At 38.6% G+C, this 18,087-nt stretch overlaps 2 protein-coding genes across 4 annotated transcripts in view; both read left to right on the plus strand.

Annotated features, from left to right (window-relative positions):
- The window catches only part of LOC126751018 (cadherin-87A), a 192,550-nt gene extending 178,352 nt beyond the window's left edge, over positions 1–14,198 (plus strand). For all 3 annotated transcript variants that reach the window (XM_050460911.1, XM_050460913.1, XM_050460912.1), the window contains 17 exons: positions 568–1,671; positions 1,929–2,437; positions 2,662–2,890; positions 5,067–5,288; positions 5,364–5,468; positions 7,357–7,956; positions 8,036–8,443; positions 8,519–8,709; positions 8,792–9,097; positions 10,388–10,565; positions 10,628–10,802; positions 10,929–11,332; positions 11,411–11,571; positions 11,635–11,736; positions 11,799–11,880; positions 13,175–13,408; positions 13,612–14,198. In XM_050460911.1, the coding sequence (XP_050316868.1) occupies positions 568–1,671; positions 1,929–2,437; positions 2,662–2,890; positions 5,067–5,288; positions 5,364–5,468; positions 7,357–7,956; positions 8,036–8,443; positions 8,519–8,709; positions 8,792–9,097; positions 10,388–10,565; positions 10,628–10,802; positions 10,929–11,332; positions 11,411–11,571; positions 11,635–11,736; positions 11,799–11,880; positions 13,175–13,408; positions 13,612–13,686 (5,085 nt within the window). In that variant the 3' untranslated portion in view covers positions 13,687–14,198. The remainder of the gene's footprint in view (positions 1–567; positions 1,672–1,928; positions 2,438–2,661; positions 2,891–5,066; positions 5,289–5,363; positions 5,469–7,356; positions 7,957–8,035; positions 8,444–8,518; positions 8,710–8,791; positions 9,098–10,387; positions 10,566–10,627; positions 10,803–10,928; positions 11,333–11,410; positions 11,572–11,634; positions 11,737–11,798; positions 11,881–13,174; positions 13,409–13,611) is intronic.
- A 2,251-nt stretch (positions 14,199–16,449) lies between these two features.
- LOC126751020 (RNA helicase aquarius) overlaps positions 16,450–18,087 on the plus strand; it is a 30,003-nt gene continuing 28,365 nt past the window's right edge. The window contains exons 1-4 of the mRNA XM_050460915.1: positions 16,450–16,642; positions 16,703–17,183; positions 17,250–17,368; positions 17,443–17,670. Of these exons, the coding sequence (XP_050316872.1) occupies positions 16,541–16,642; positions 16,703–17,183; positions 17,250–17,368; positions 17,443–17,670 (930 nt within the window). The 5' untranslated portion in view covers positions 16,450–16,540. The remainder of the gene's footprint in view (positions 16,643–16,702; positions 17,184–17,249; positions 17,369–17,442; positions 17,671–18,087) is intronic.

Here is an 18,087-nt window from a genome sequence, read left to right on the forward strand (position 1 = left end):
TGACACTTTTTCTTTGATGATTGTCCAGCTTTTGCTAGACTGAATTATTCTCAGGCATTTTGCATGCCATACCTTCTTTGAACCGTTTCTTGATCTAAACTAAAAAGTGTTTGACATCACAAAGGACAGGTGTTTTAACTGTTCCCGAGGTTTTCATCGCAAGAAACGACCCCCAAAACTTAACCTAACCCATCTATTTGTTCATAGACTTAACTAAATAAATAAATAAATTGACTCAGCCATTCACCAATACTATTGACGGGTTCCCACCACTGCTGGATCTACATAACCGGTACAGACCCAAGATTTACTAAGACTTGTTTTTTTTAAACCACTAACCTTAAAATATCGAGCAAAAAGATAAACATGTGTTCAAAATCAAAATCATTTTACTCTAAAAAATATTTAGTCGCCATAATATTCCAACGCCGATAGTCTCTTCTGAGCAAATAGTCCCTTTGGGCTCGAGTAGAATATTTAACGTCTTCACATTTGTCTGTTTTGAATTAAAATGGTTTCCAGCCTCCCTTCTCATGCTCTTTTGCTTGTTTTATTTCATTCTTTTAGGCCCGTGAACTCGTCAATGGCACCGCCAGCAGTGACGCACTGACGAGTACCACCGCCCAAGCCACCATAACCATACGTGATGTGAACGATTCACCGCCTACCTTCAATAAGAAGGAATATGAAGTTTCACTGCAAGAGAACACAGCACCCGGTACGCCACTCGCGCTCGACATGAATGTGACAGATCATGATGTTGGCATCAATTCGAAATTCTCGTTACGCTTGGATGATGTATCCGGCGTATTTGAGGTGGAACCGAAGTATGTAAATGGTTTCTCACAAGTCAACATACGCGTCGGCAACGGCACACTGGACTATGAAAATCCCAATCAACGTAAATTTATTGTGCTCGTCATTGCCGAGGAGACAGATACGAAACCGAAATTATCCTCCACAGCCACCATTACCATCACCGTGTTGGATGCCAACGATAATAAGCCAATGTTCGAGCATGAATCATATTCGGCAAGCATATCGGAAGCGGCTGCGCCCGGTCAATATGTTACCACCATCACAGCGAAAGATGTCGATTCGGGTCAATATGGTGATGCGGGTATACGTTATAGTCTATCCGGCACCGGTGCTGAACTCTTTCACGTTAATGAACAAACTGGTGTAATAACATTAGCCGATTGCCAAGCAACAGTGGCTGTCGGTGCAGATGGACGTGCTGGTCGGCAGCGACGTCAATTGCACACGCAAACCGATACGACAGATTACGCATCGCTCTTATCGCTCGCCAATATGGATAACTACAGTCAAATGCCATCATCCGCCACAACATCGACGGAGGAGGAGGATAATGAACAGCCCAGTGCTGCACTTTTTAATGCGCTAGATATCAATACAGAACCAACGGTGGAGTATAAAGTCGTTACACAATCGGAAGCACGCAGCAGCATTAACGATGTCATTAGCGAAACAGCAGCTACAGCGCCAACAGCAGTGGTGCCCACCCATTTGCCGACAATGTTGGAACACAGCGCAACAGCCACGGTCCGCCCCACAATGCCGACGAGCCAAGCTGAGATGGTCCGACGAGCTGAGGTGCCGCGTACGTGCCTTGACTATGAAACGGAGACCACGTACTTTCTGTCATACAAAGTGAGTGACGAGCTCAGCACGCGTTGTTGTTGCTGCTGCTATTATTATGTTTATAGCGTTTCATTCATTGTTGTTGCTATTGTTATTGTTGCCACGACTGACTTCCATACATACAAGTTGGGTAGTAAGTTTGTGGTTCTTATTTGAAATTCATTTGCAATTATGTGACTTCGATTTGAAATTTCAAGTTTGTCTTGTGAACGTATGCTTTGAATTTAATTTCGTTTTCACTTATTTCGCCCCATTCTTATGTGTAGGCAACCGACGACGGCGGTCAAGGCCAAACATCGGTGGTGCCGCTGCGTATTTCTGTAACCGATGCCAATGATTCGCCGCCAGTGTGTGAGAGTCCGTTGTATCGCGCCGCTGTTGATGAAGGCGCACACGTGTTCGATTCGCCGTTGGTGGTGAAGGCGCGCGATGCTGATACCATTTCGGACATAACCTATCGCATTATTGGTGATGAGCAAATCACAAGTGTTTTCGCCATCGATCGGCGTACTGGCCAGATAACGGTACGTCCGAATGCAACACTGGATGTGACTTACCTGAAGCGCGATTATTTGGTGTTCGCCGTCGAGGCGAATGATGGTGTTTTCACTACAAATTGTGGTGTGAATATAACGGTACGTGATGTGAATAATCATGCGCCGCGCTTCCTTGCCGCGGAATATTCGGCAGTGGTGGAGGAGAATTCGGAAATCGGCACCAGCGTCGAGAAACTGCAAGCTGAGGATTTAGATTCGGGCATAAATGCGGAGATCAGGTGGGTAAACCGACGATACTAACCGTAATCAAAATGTCTTAATGTGAAAGCTGGCAAGTTTGTAGGCATAAACATTAAGATTTCTCTGTGGTACGTGCCTTCCAACCAGTTTATGTTATCGTCTATTCAAATTTTGTATAAATTTTATTTAATTAACTTTCAGCTTCAAGCGTTCTTACTCTAAAATCCATATCTTATGCCCTCACTTTTTATTTGCCTTGTAGATACCGCATTGAGCATGGCAGCTTCAATGATTTCCGCATTGATGAGCGTACCGGCGATGTTTTTGTTTCGCGCAAACTGGATTATGACCGTCGCAATACCTACCACATCGAAGTGCTCGCAACCGATTTGGGTACCCCAAGTCTTTCGGGCACAACTACGCTAACGGTAAACATAAATAACAGCAACGATAAAGATCCATACTTCACTCCGGCAACGCAGCATGCGGAGGTGAGTAGTTGCTTATGCAGGTTTATATGGGAAATCAGATCGATTGAGTCGGCTTCAAGCATTAGGGGATCATATAGTAACCACAGAAAAAGGTGGTTCCAGTCGTTTTTTTTTTCCTTTTTATTTTTTTTAGTATTATCTGCGTGCACTTTCTATATGATATAGTGCAAACTCTCTCTTCTTTGATGAATCGTTTTTGCAGATCGAGATCCTGCCATTTGTACCACTACATATTTTATTTTCGTACAGTTTTCCAATTTCAAGTGGTGGTTGTTGTTGTTGTTGCAACGGATACCTAATGCCCGGTAAGGATTAGATAAGTTGTCGTCGACGTGCTAGAAACGTGCTGTTTGGACGAGGTCGGACCAAAGGGAGAAAGATGTCAGATGCGTAGGGTTAGCAGGGCATGCAAAGAGGTGGCCAGTGTCATGTGGAGACTCATTGCACGCTGGACATATATTTGATATGTTAGGGTCTATTCTGGATAAGTAGAAGGTTAACCTGCTACAGTATTCAGAACGAAACTGCGCAAGGGTCACTCTCGTTTCTCGCAGCAGCTCGAGCTCTTCGTCTGCAATGAGTAGTGGTTTGACTCCAAGTACGCCATTCATTGATAGAGAGTCGGTAAAGGTGTTGATGGCTCCACTGTGAATGGCGGTCAGTGCTTGTTGGAAGTTAGTTGCGTTCGAAGTTTGGACAGGGTAGTGTTTAATGACACCTTGATGCTCCTAGAAAATCCGCTCAAAGCAGGTGGCTGCAGGGATGATTTATGCGAAAGCACCTCAGCAAGAACTGCTTGGAGAGGAGTTCATTATGCTCCTTAACTGGGAGCATATGGGCCTCACTATGCAGGTGTTCGATGCGAGACATCAATAGGCACCCTGTCGTAGTCCGGAGTGCAGTGATCTGACAAATTTGGAGCTTCCTCGTCTGCGTTTCACCACATCCAGGTGCACCATATTGGTGCGGCGTAGTTAAGGACCGGCCGGATTGCCTTGTATGTGGCCGACTAGCGATTTGAGGATTTTGTTGCGACTTTGTACTTTGGCGATAATCGCGGTTGTAAGAAGTGAAGAAGTACAAAATGTCGAAAGTCGATAAAATTGAGGATTATTGTGGCGGTCAAGTCTGACCCCTTCGTCCATAATGCGATCGTAGATTTAATGTGGGAAGTGTTAAATTCCGTGCAGCAAGGAAGCGAGACTCGTCGGAGAGATAGCCGTTTACTTTTGAAGAAGGTATTCATTAGCTCTTACCTAAGGTCATTGATGCTCCGCTTTTAGTAAAAATGCGTCTGCATATGATTCACGTGAATTCTTTGTTCATGCTTAAGTGTACACCCTATATTTAAGTTAATATCCGAGTGCTGAGGTACCATCATCATCGGGTTCGCAGTATGTCGGATGTCGGTCTTGACCGGGTCGATAAATCTGTGGCAGTCGTTTCTGCATTACGCACGACGACGCCTGTTAGAGTTTTCAAGTTCCCCCAGTTCAGCTTCCACTAGATTCTTCCTTCTGAGTTTACGTTTTCTTTTTCTTCGTCGGCCGTCGGACACCAAAATCGTACATGTCCATATCTCCAATAAGCTCATCATTCCATCGAATCAGGTACTCCCCTTCGCCACGGGTAGATGGCGTTAGTTTTGTTTGGGGAAAAACGGCTCTTCAATTACCTGCTGAGCCCCTGATCCTGGCCGGATTCAAGATAGACGAATCCTGAGGGACAAGTGTATATAACATGATCTCCCTCTTCCTTCAGCTGCTATTTTGAAGGTATCCGATCCAAACAGGGTTAGATGCTCGAAATAACAGCCCTTATCTGTATAAAATCCGAGTCAATTCCGGTATCGTAGAACCGGCTGTTGTGATTTTAACTCTCTAACATCGGTTGCTACAAGTTTTTTTCAAGCGATTTGGAAATCATCTATTAAGAAGCTTTTATTTGAATTGCAGTCCTACGAAATTTTTTAAATGACAAAATGCCGCATAATATCAAAAGGTCGTGAAATAGGCGGGATATAATATTAAGAATAAGAAATATAAAATCAATTTCAAAATGAATTTTTCACCTTCGCCCACTACCCAATATTTTAGACGTTCGACGGCCTCGTGTATTTTGTATTATATATTTCTAATTATTATTTATTTTCTTATACTTCATGTACATTCTCTAGATTCCCGAGGATGCGCCTGTTGGCACGTTAGTTCATACTCTCATCGCGCTCGATCCAGATGTGCCCACTTACAGCGCTCTCGAATTCGCCGGCACCGATGTTGTCGCCATCGACAAGGACGGCAAAGAGGTACCAAATAGTGAACAGTTCAAAGAATACTTTACCATAAATCGCAAGGGGCAGGTGATCGTGAATAAGGCGCTGGATCGCGATCTCTTTGCGGTAAGCATTGAAGTAGAAACATTACTTTAGAGAATTTGTATACTATAATTTCTTTATTTTCTTTCATTTCTTCAGGTCATAAGAATTAGCGTACTTGTTACGGACAGCACGGCGCCCACTGTGCAACAAGGACGTGGTTTGCTCAACATACAAATCACCGATGTCAACAAAACACCACCGGTAAGTCAAAGTACCGGAATTTGGAGGCTTAATAGTTTATCACTTTTTGATTTTTAATTTTTGTTCGTTTTTAACTTTCATCCGCGTGCCATTTTAAATGAAACTTTCTTTTTTCAAAAATAATTCCTTTTCATCTGCTGCAATGTCCGAATCAGTTTCTTCTATATGATATATAAGACTTTGATGAAGATCTGTGTACATGTTACTAGAAATAATTGTTGTTGTATATATATATATATACATAAAAGTATATATTTTGCTGATAACTTACAGCGCCGCTATGCCAACGGTTATTTGTATTATATTTTTCGCCACGAATATGCTGAATAGTGGTATTTTGCATGGCAAGCAGTAGCGTACCGTTGAACCGCCGACTATTACCTCTAAAGTGGTGAATATTATATTCTCCACGAATTGCGCGTAAATTGATGGAACTAAGAGATCGCCAAAATCCTCCGCCAAAATGGGAAATCTATGCAATGAAATATATGTATGAGATTTGGCTGTTATAGGAATCTATGCAAATAAGTATATATCATTAAGGGATCAACGAATAATTGTTACAGAGTGACTCATATAGTGGTTTTCTTTCTTTGTAGAAATTTGATACAAAATTAAAAAAATAAAAAAAAATAAAAATTTTGTCAGATCTTTATAGCACTTACTGGATCTATCGCATGAATACCCTACCCAGCTCATATAAAGAATCTGAGTGTTTTGTGGAAATTTCGCATAATATCTATGCTTCTGTATAAGAAAACTCCGTAGTAAAGATCTATGAAGATCATTTAAGTACTGGTTTTCTTCTTCTTGGATATAAAAAACGTGGTTGTTTTACAGAATAGCTGATATTTTTATGACCCATCGACTACTTCCGCTTGGGACCACTATAACATATATGTATGTATGTAACTGTCATACAAACTGATATATCAAGAAGATAGAAACAAGTTCTTGTATGGAAACCTTTTTATTTCACTAGATATCTTAATTAAATTTGGCATGGCTTATTGTCTAAGGTAACGCTATAATCTCCGAACATATTGTTCAGATCGGACCACTATAACATATAGCTGCCATGCAAACTGAACTATCAAAAACAAGTTATTGTATGAAAACACGTTTAATTTGACTATATATCTTCACGAAATTTGGCATGACTTATTGTCCATGGCTAAGCTATAATCTCCGAACAAATTGTTCAGATCGAACAACTATAACATATTGCTGCCATACAAACTGAACTCTCAAAATCCAAGTTCTGCTATGATTTTTTTTTATTTGTGAAGGATATTAGCTTCATTTCAGCTGAAGTTAATGCTTTTTCTGTGTTAATTGGAATTTCATAGACACTTATACTCACAACGCTATAATGTTGGCCGCAAGCCCCACATAACCAAAAACAAATTTCGCTAAAATGATCAGTGATACAAATATGATGTGCAAATGTAATAATAAAGTATTGCAACAGGAATTTTCAAGCGCTTTATTAATCTGTAAATAAAAAAAATAAAATATTTCAAAACCAAGTTTCTGCAAATACACTCACGGTGCGCAGATCCAAGCCAAGTTTACGCGGACTTAATGTGGCCGCTTTATACAATATTGTGAAAACGTTGACAAATAAGATTTTGAATTTTCCATATGGTATATCCGATGCTTCAATTGCCGGTATAATAACGGAGTTCATGCTTTGAACAGATTTATTTTTAAATTGAAATAAATTAATAATAATTTTGTAATAGAATTTTTATTTTATTTTGGTTTCTTTTTTCACTTTGACACAAGCTCAAATCTGCAGTGTTGTGTTGTGTGCATTTATTATACATTGTATAACATTTATGAAATAAACCTTAATTTGTAATTAAATTTAAATTTAAATTTCCAGAAATTCAATCCACCATGGACTGCCGAAAACCCCGTAATCAAGCTACAAATGATCGAGGAGCAACCAATCGGCTCAGTTTTGACAACACTACAAGCTTATGACGATGACTCCACTATTGGTGAATACAACATAACACCAAATGCATATTTCACCATCAACAAGACGAGCGGTGTGATCACCTCAACAGCGCGCATTGACTATGAAACACTGAAAGAGGTGAAATTCGTTGCCACAGTGAGCGATACCGGTGTGCCGTCACTCACATCGACCGCTGAAGTCACCGTCGATATCATCAATTTGAACGACAACGAGCCACACTTCAGCCAATCCGAGTATCACTTCAATGTGACGGAGAATTCACCGCGCGGCACAGTCGCCGGCAAAGTGGAGGCCTTCGATGCTGATGTTGGCACCTTCGGCGAGATAACATATACGCTAATTGGCGAGTATAATAAGTATTTTAGCATTGATGCATACACCGGCAGCATAATGGTGGCCGATGCAACGATACTCGATCGTGAGAAGATCAGCGAAATCACCTTGACGGCGGTGGCGCAGGACAAAGCGCCGACTACGGTGCAGAAATCGGCAACAGCGGCGGTAAAGACATACATTATATAATATTTATAAATATTTTCTGCATTTATGTAATGCATTTTTGTTGCTACGTTCATTGCAGATTCATATCAATGTGCTGGATGTCAATGATAATGCGCCGATTTTCACACAAACTCAATACACCACAACGCTGGCCGAGAATGCCGCCGTTAGTCCGCCAGCTGCATTGCTGCAAGTGAAGGCGCTCGATGCGGATGAGGGTATATTCGGCGATGTGCGCTATTTCATCGCCGATGGCAATGAGCAGGGACTCTTCCGGTTGGACGCGCAAACCGGCATTATCTATCCAGCGCAAAGCTTGAGCGGCAAGAAGGGCGTGTATGCATTGGAAGTGGTCGCACGTGATACACAGGGTTCGGGCACAATGGAGAGTCGCACGCGAGTGCTGATCACAGTTATGGGCGTGAATCATTATCGGCCGGTATTCGTGATACCAGCGCTGTCGAATGCCACCATCGAGATACCTGGTGTAAGTGTAGAATTTTTTTGGTGGTATATGTATGGCTTTATATTACATACTCTTCCTCTTCTTGTTTGTTTTTAGGATATTGTACAACAAGATTATCTGCTCATAACCGTTAAGGCTACCGACAATGATACCGATGAGAATGGCGTGCTTTCCTATCATCTGCAAGTGAACAATGAGAATGTGCAGGAGACCGATGAGTTCCGCATCGATGCAGCAACCGGTGAATTGCGCACGAAGCGCGAGTTGAATCGCAAGGAGCGCGCAAAGTGCGTAAATGCGTGTTTTGTGTCTACTCTTGGTTCTCCTATTAAATGTTTTCTTAATTTTCATTCCAATTTTTACACTCAGCTATGACATCATTTTGGTGGCTCGTGATGCTGGCAATCCCACACCGTTTGAAACATTACGCTTCCTTAGCATTAGCATTGTTGACGCCAATGAAAATCGTCCTGAATTTCCGGATGCTGCAAATCCTTATAAAATCTCGATCAAGGAGAATAGTGGCCGCGATGTCAAGATTGGACGCATACAGGCTACGGCGCGTAGCAAACACAATAGGGATGTCTATTACTATTTGTTGTTGGGCAATGAAGATAATGCTTTTGTTGTGGATAAAGCAACTGGCGATATTTACACGAACAAGAGTTTGGACAGGTGAGTCACCATTTTTATACTGTTATATAATATAGTAGTATAATAGTTTTGTTCACCTAACGGTTGTTTGTAACACTTAAAAATAATCGAGATAGATGTCTTGTTATATATAATTGAAAATAACCAGTACTACGAGTCGAGTTGAATTCCGAGTGATTGTCTGTCCGTCCGTCCGACCGTCCGTCCGTGCAAGCTGTAACTAGAGTAAAAATTGATATATCGGGCGTAATCCGACCATGTCACTCTTTCAAGTATAAATCGGCCGATACTGCTACAATTTCACGTGCGATATTAGAGACCATAGACTTGACGTAGCATCACAGGAAGTATTCTAACGGGGTTAAATCACTCGACCGAGGAGGCCAATTGACAAGGCCATTTCGTGAGATAACACGTTTACCAAACTTGGTTTCCAATAAATCGATTGTGACATTCGCTTTGTGGCGCCGTCCTGTTGGAGCCACATATTGTTCAAGTCCATATCATCCAACTCGGGCCAATAATATTCGGTTATCATTGAGCTGTAGCGATTCCTATTCATAGTACCGTGCCGGTCTTGATCATCACGGAAGAAGTACGGCCCAATGACACCGTCAGCTTATAAACCGCACCAAACCGTAATTTTTTCGGCATGCTATGGTGACTCATAAGTTACGTGTAAATTGCTGCCAGACCAATAATGCATCTTATTGAAGAAGCTATTCAGCCAGAAATGAGCCTCATCGCTGAAGATGATTTTTCGATGAAAATTGGGATCATTTTCTACATAAGACGAACATAAGACGATTCCGGGATTTTGGTGGTCAAGCGGCTTCAAATCTTGCGTCAATTTGATCTTAGAAGGGTGTAGGCCAAGATCTTTTCGCAAAAATTCGCCACAACGACGTCACAGACATTTGGCGCCTTCTCTACACTACGGGGACGGGAACATTTTGTCCTGTGCCTGTGGATTCAAATTTTTTCGCTAGACGCTTAATTGTTGATCTGACAGAACAATGATGATGACCATAAATTGGACGTAGAGGCTACTGATTCCAAATCCCGCTAGTAGATTTTAATAATTTCGACACGTTGTTGGATCATGTATCTTTGCATGATGAAATGCCAAACCTTACTGAAGAGAAATGTCAAAACAGCGGGGAAAAAATATGTCGTCGTTTGCTGTCCCTATTGAAAAACCCGTTATCTCCATTGATTTTAGATTAGTGTTTTGTGTCACAACAACTGTTAGGTTAATTTTTTTGTATATCTTCATATTTACATTAATCACAATTTGTTTTGAATTTTCAGAGAGGATACTGATTTCTACACACTTTACATACTTGCAAGCATCAAGTCAGATTTACATATATCGGAAGAGGAGCGTGCTTCATTTTCAATAAAAAGCCTTGAACGTGACAATACTGTGGCTAAAGTGTGGATAACGGTACTCGATGAAAATGACAACGCGCCAATATTCGAAAAAGAGGTAACTATAAACACTTTAAATTAATAAATACTTGAACAAGTTCTAAAATCTCACGCTCGCAGGTCTACTACGCCGGCGTCAACGCCAAGGCAGCCGTTAACAGTGTCATAACCGTTGTAAATGCTACCGATGCGGATGAAGGCAAGAATGCCAAAATCGAGTATATGATTGTGGCTTCGAATCTTTACAAATTTGGCGCCACCAAGGCAACAGGTTCCATAGTGCCAAGTCCATTCTGTAAGTACAGTGTATAAATTTCGTTAACTTTAATATTGAAGTTTTTGAGGTTACATTTCCTTTAGGAAAATATTGATTTTTGCGCTTATTTCACTTGTAATGTATAATATATCTTTGTGTACGCAGCAATTTCTGCCGATGGCCGCATCACTACCGCCGCTTTCATGGCTGAATACAATCAAGATCGCTTTGAGCTGGAAGTGATTGCCAAAGAATTGGAGCAACCACAGCAAAGCACACGTACCAAAGTCTATGTATGGGTATTTGACTCCACGCAATTAGTGCGCGTGATACTCTCACGTCCGCCCGAGGAGGTGCATCAAGAGCAGGAGGAAATCATCGCTGAATTGCGCAATGCAACGCAACATCGCATCATTGTCGATGAGATACGCTATCACGTGGATGCCATGGGCCGCATACGCATGGATTGGTGTGATTTATTTTTCCATGCTGTCGAGCCGCATACGCAACAAATCGCCGCTGTCGATGAAATATTAAAAGTTATCGATGCGAATTACGATTACCTGCGGGTGAGTGGGGGGTGATGCCTTGATGTTTTCTGTATAGTGAAATATATTATTTGTTTCGTACACTATTTTTGCGTGTAGGACTATTATGCCGGTTTTGCTATTGAGAATGTTGTGCCCGCTTATATCACTATCGTGCAAGATGAATTTGATTTGGCGGTAGCTGGTCTGGTCGCTTTGGTCATTGTGCTCTTTGTGGGCGTCATCAGTTTTGTTGTGTTGTGTTGTTGCCTCAAACATTGGTGAGTTAGTTGTTTAAGATTTTATTATTTTTACTCAAGTTTTTATATTAATATTTTCTTTAGGAACCTTTCCGTGCCCGTAGAAAATCGCCGCAAAGAGGCTTTAATTAAGAAACAAATAATAGAGGACTTGAATACCACAGAGAATCCTTTGTGGATTGAACAGTAAGTGTATTGTGAAAATTTCCTTAGATAAAAAAATGTAATCATATAATTTTTATTCGCAGAAAACTCAAACTCTACGAGGAGCAAGAGTTGACGATGCAGGTTTTCTCTGAACCCGACCATATTTCGAACTCGGATTCACCAGTAAGTGTTGTATAGCATTTGAAAACTGATGTTTTTTGTTGTTGTTGTAGAAATGTAAAAAATGTAGCTAATCTATATGTAGCGGGTGATCCAAGTAGAGGTACTTTTTTCAATGGCCCCTTTTTGACAGATCACACGTGAATCGTGTCAAGCTGTCATGGTATTTTTGTTCAATATTGTCTGGCATTTCATCATGGAAAGACTTACGCCTTAGCAAAACGAAAATTCATGTTCTGTAAAGAATGTGTTTCGCGCGCTGCGCTCAACTTATGGTCAACATAATCGACCTATTGAGCGTACTATTCGCAACACCATCACCCATCTTGAGATCCAGCCTTCATTATTGGGTAATATTCGACTGATTAGACCACGTCCAGCACGCAGTGAAGAAAATATAGCAGCCGTAGCTGAAACTATACACACCGCGGAGAGTCGATTGGGCGCCGTTCGCAGCAACTCGAACTGACTTGAAAAGTTCCAGGAAGCTCTGACCTTTTCGAGCCAAATTTTGTTCAATGATGAGGCCCATTTCTGGCTCAATGGATATCTAAACAAGCTAAATTGCCGCATTTGGGACGAAGAGCCCCCGAAAAGATTCATCTAGAAAAAACAACGGTTTGGTGTGGTTTGTGGAACGGTGGAATCATCGGTCCATATTTCAAAAATTTGCCGGTGAGATCGTAACCGTTAATATCGACCGTTACGCACCATTGTAACCGACTGTTTGGTGCCTGAAACTGAAGCTCGTTATCTCGGCGACATTTGGCGTCAACAAGACGGTGCTACTTCCCACACATCGCATCAATCAATGGATTTATTGAGAGAACACATCGGTGAGCACATATTTTCACATTTTTGGCCGGTCGATTGACCACCAAGATCATGTGATATCACATTATTAGACTTTTTCCTGTGGGGATATGGAAAGTCTAAAGTCTATGCGAACAATCCCGCTTCGATGGAGGCCTTGGAGCAAAACATCCTTCGTGTCATTCGCTAGTTACCAGTCGAAACACTTGAACGAATCATCGAAAATTAGACTCAACAATTGGACTATCTGAGTATATAGCCGCGGCCAACATATGAAAGAGATAATCTTCTAAAAATAAATGCCAAAGAATGTTCTTTCGAATGATGATAAACATTTCCCAATAAAAGTCTTTAAAAAAGTAGAAAATCTCGAAATGGTTCACCCTTTATAGAATATATTGCTATCTATTTTTAGCTTTCTTTACTCTTCCTTAAGTTCAATACCAAAATTTATTTAACGGAAATATTTCGCTTGTTCTTTCAGGCTCAACTGGAGCACCATGTGCCACATCATAGTGTTGTTGACAACACCTATGCCACTATACAGCCACGTAACGGTAATCACAGCAATCACGGCTTGAACAGCACAGCTGTGCACAATGCTGAAAATGTAGTTGGTGTCAATATGAGCAATAGCAATGCGCTGGGGCGTGTTCACGATGCACATATTAATGAATTTGCCGACTATGCGACGTTGCGCAACAATCGAGCGCCATCGGTGAGTTGCAATTTTGTTGAAATTTAACTAGCATTAGTTGTGGTTATGTTTATGAATATTATGAGGCCTTAAATTTCAACAAGTTTTGTGCTGAAGAAACCCCTAAAAAACATAACTGTGACTACACTCGGCACTCGCCTTATTGGCTTTTCCTCTCTTAATTTTTATCTTCTCTTTAAACACCAAATTTCTTATATTTGCAGATGTATGAATTCACTGGGTCCACCTTCCAAGCGCCCATACGTGAGGGAGACGATGCTGTGGCCGAGCTCATTTAAAATTCAACCTATGCCATGTGTAGAAGAACTGTGTATATGTAGATCGTGTAAACGCTGGCATTTACAGTTAAAATAATTACATCTAAGTTATTTTGTAAATTACCAATTGGCATACAATATTTCTACCGAACAACTTGAAACGTTACGAACAAGATATTGCAAAATCAGACAAAATAAAAACAGAAAAATAATGAAAGCAAGCAAAGCTACTAACTGACTAAAAGAAAAACATTAACAAACACACAGGTGATGGTCCCGGGTATGTCAAGTATGCGGTAGTATGATAGTTATATAAGAAAGTTCGAAAATACATAATATTTAGTAATTATTTACACATACTTTTATTTATAACGTTAAATCTTATTTAAAAAGTAGTAGACAAGTATGTATTATGTAAATGTATGTATGTAAGTAACAATAAGAAATACTCAAGTCAGCTCAGTAGCTCATAAATACTACATTTGCTACAAGCTAAGCAAACATTTATTAGCTAAGTGAAGCATTCGAATATACTAAATGAAAAAATGAGATAAAGAATAAATAAAAATAATAAAATTATTATTATAAAAGCTACAAAAGTATATAAAAATGAGACAATAAGCGAAAAGTAGATATTGCAACGAAAGAACTAAACTAAACAATTTTAATGTATACACATTTATATAAAAATACCTGTATAATTTTTTTTAATTTAAAAATTGTTGAGTTTTACTTTAAATAAACATTTTTTTATTTTATATATATACATAAATATGTACATATGTTGTATATTTATATTTTTTAATATAGCTTATTTTTTGTTTTTTTTGTTAGTAACAAATATTGAATTAATTTCTTTGTTAGAGAATACACTAACTCTATGAATTTTTTACACATACGTATAAACTTCTTATATACGAAACTAATATAGCACTGTAATTAGTTAGAATAATTTGTTTTAGTTAACTGAATAAATTACTTTTGTGCTAAGTAAAATTCAAATAATGCTAAAAAATATATTACACTATGTAAAAAAGAAAACAAAAGCGAACAAAATATATACACAAAAATATAATTTTAATACCATATTCGAAATTTAATTATTTATATTCAAGAATTTAACTTTCAACACAAAACAATTGATTTCAATATCAATTTGGTTTCATTATTTTGATTATTTTTCTGCTCCACTTTTGTTTTTTTTTTTTAATTATTCTATTACAATTATAACTAAAATATTTAGCAGCTTATACTAACAAATTATAAATTATATTTTTTTAAACGTAAAATAACAATTTTCCTAATTTTAAATACAAAACAAATAAATGAATAATTTTAAATACTACTTTGCCAAACAGTAGATATTAAAAATGTGTAAAAACAATATTGTACTGACAGAAAAGTATTTTTATAGCAACTTTTACTTAGTTGTTACAAGATAAAATCCTAAATCTAAATTTCTTTAACTATTAAATATAAAATATTGAATTTCATAACAATTATTCTTTTTTTAAGAATTTAGCATAATTTTAATTTAAATATGCGCCGTTCTTGCTCAATGTAACTTCTCTTCAAGAGTATTGTCAAACACACAAACGTACATCAATAAAAAAATATATATACATACATATATGCATTATTTATTTAGTATATCTAGGCTTACTGACAAATAAATGTTACTTGTATTGAAAATACTTATATATGTATACAAGAAATAAAAAAAAAAATAAATAAAATTATACGACTATGTATGTATGTAATTTAAAGACTTAAGCAAATTATGAAATAATAAATATGCGTGAAATTATTAAACATAAAATATCACTTTATATAAGTTGCTGCGATAAATATAAAAATAAATCGAATGTATTTATTTAAAGAATGATCAACGATTTTTATATATTTTTGCTAATAATTATGCAGTTGGGAGGTTTGAATTGTAATATTTATACTTATATGCATTTCCATTTACAGATGTATAGGATTCTTCTGCAACGGTAAGTTTACAATCTATATAGACGATTTTAGATAACTTCTTATTTAGATTCCTTAACTCATTAAGGATTAAAAAATAAATTTACTTGGGTATGTCTGAGCCGAGAACACAAAACTTCGCCAGTTGCCTCTTTCCTAATCGAGATCATGCCTGTTGTATATCCTGAGTGCAGGCAACCCGCTATACAGTTTGTGCTTCCATTGAATGCGTGGATGCTTCCGCTGTCCACTCCTGAGTCTCGAATAGCAAGACCTTTTTCGCTGGATCATCATCTTCCAAGTACGTTATCTTGCCCTCGTTCACGACAAAACCAACCTATTTCGCTTCTTTTCCTGGCTGGAAAAGGCTGCGTTATTAAGGCAATACCATCTGCGTACCACAATTTAGTTTAAGAATTGAATAATATTTTAATATTATTTTTTCATTTGTTTTAAATTATTTTGAAATTTTAATTTTAACGTATGAATAACAATATGTCATTGATAACTATCGATACATAAAAAAGATATCGATCCACTAAACACTTTAACCGTATAGCAAAACACTTCATGGTTATTTAAGTAACCATAGAATCGCTAACTTGTCAATAATACTTTCCATTCTAGAATTCAGGAATAAAAATGCAATATTTATGAAATAACCATATAAAAATTAATAATTATGCACATATATCGCATATGTTCCAATTTATAATGTTTACAGCATTTGCTTCCCCAAATGCAACCTTGCGTTGTTGTTTGCTTTTGACAACCACAATCTATTACAATTTCAGCTGTAAACAGCCGGCTGTCAACATCAACACAAGTTCGTCTCCCATTGCAAAAATAATTTACCTTATTTCGATTTCTGTTTATTTTCTTATAAAAATAAGAAATAAAAATGAAGCAAAAACGTAAGCATTCCGAAACGGCGGACGCAAATAGCAAGCAAAATCCACATACCGTGACAGTGTCACAAATTAGCGCCGACATTATATGGCAGGTATGTTTTAATGCAACAATTATTTTAAACGTTTACAAACCTTATTCGCGCATTTTGCAGCTTGCATCACAATACTGGTCCCCCGAGACACCAGCAGACGAACTCCTGCCTTACAATGGCAATATTATCGAAGATATATATAGTCGTGAAATTTTGGATCACAAATCGGCGACGCGGCGGATTATGATGCTGGAATTCAGTCAGTACTTGGAGAAATATTTGTGGCCTAATTATAAACGTGAAACAGCCTCGCATGCTCATCTAATGTCCATTGTGGCTATGGTTAATGAAAAGTTTCGCGAACGAGTAGAAGTTTGGCCACTGTTCGAAGCTAAACCGGAGGAGTTTCCCGCTTTCTTTAGACACGTGCTGGAAACCTGCTTGCCAACGGATGATAGTAGAGGCAGACACGCGACAATGCGTGAAAAAACTGCGTTACTTATATTTCTCAATCACTGTTTTAATAGCATGGAAATCGAGTTGTGTCGCGAGCAGGCAAAACGTTTAGTTTCGCTGTCAATGTGGAGTTGTCTGCAGCCAAGTAAGTATATAATTGGTTTGTATTGTGGAAAGAACTAATATTTTGTATTTTTGAAATTCTGTGAAGAGCGTTTAGAGCAAGAGCTGCGTGAAGTGCCGGAATGGCGTAAATTTTGGCGCCGTTTGCAGAAGAAAGAAAAGGGCAATGCAAAGCCGGAAGTCGAATGGGAAAGACATTTTTTGCAGGCAAGTTTTGACAAAAAATTTGTATTTTGCAACATTTTGTAAAATCACATTGCTTAAGCAAATTCATTTTGCAGAATTTAATCATACAATTTTTGCGTATATTGGACACCATACCGTTAGAGGGTGATGTTCAACCAAATGTTGTTGCATATTGTGAACGTTTTTTGGAATTTATTATCGATTTGGAAGCACTACTACCTACACGGCGCTTCTTTAATACGGTATTGGATGATACCCACCTGTTGGTGCGCGCACAAATCTGTAATTTAGTGCAACGCGAAGAGGGAAAGTTGTTCGGTCAGGTAAGTCATCAGTGCATTTCTAATTAATGAAATTCTTCTAAAGAGGGCATTGTTAGTTTTGTAACGGTTATTTAGTCCCCGTTAGGGTGGTAAGGTTTACATAAGCTGTAATCGAAGTCTTCCAACGGTAGGCCCCAGCATAAACTGCTTTGAGAGGAGTTAATTTAAACGACGAACAAAATCATATTTAAAAGTCGTATTTTTAATGCAAGGAAATTAGATTACTAACCTACCATCACAATAATAGCGAGAGGTAATCACACTGCTGATATAATATTGTTGTTGTTGTTTGTGTAATAGCATGTAGAAACAAATTTCTTGGAGTTTTCAGTTGTTGTTGTTGTAGTAGCAAAAATATTCCTGAAGTAATATGCAGGAATGCTGTCGGTTTGCCAGTCTTTGGCCCGACAGGCGTGT

The sequence above is a fragment of the Bactrocera neohumeralis genome, chromosome 2 (assembly GCF_024586455.1).
Source record: "Bactrocera neohumeralis isolate Rockhampton chromosome 2, APGP_CSIRO_Bneo_wtdbg2-racon-allhic-juicebox.fasta_v2, whole genome shotgun sequence".
In the NCBI taxonomy this organism is placed as follows: domain Eukaryota; kingdom Metazoa; phylum Arthropoda; class Insecta; order Diptera; family Tephritidae; genus Bactrocera; species Bactrocera neohumeralis.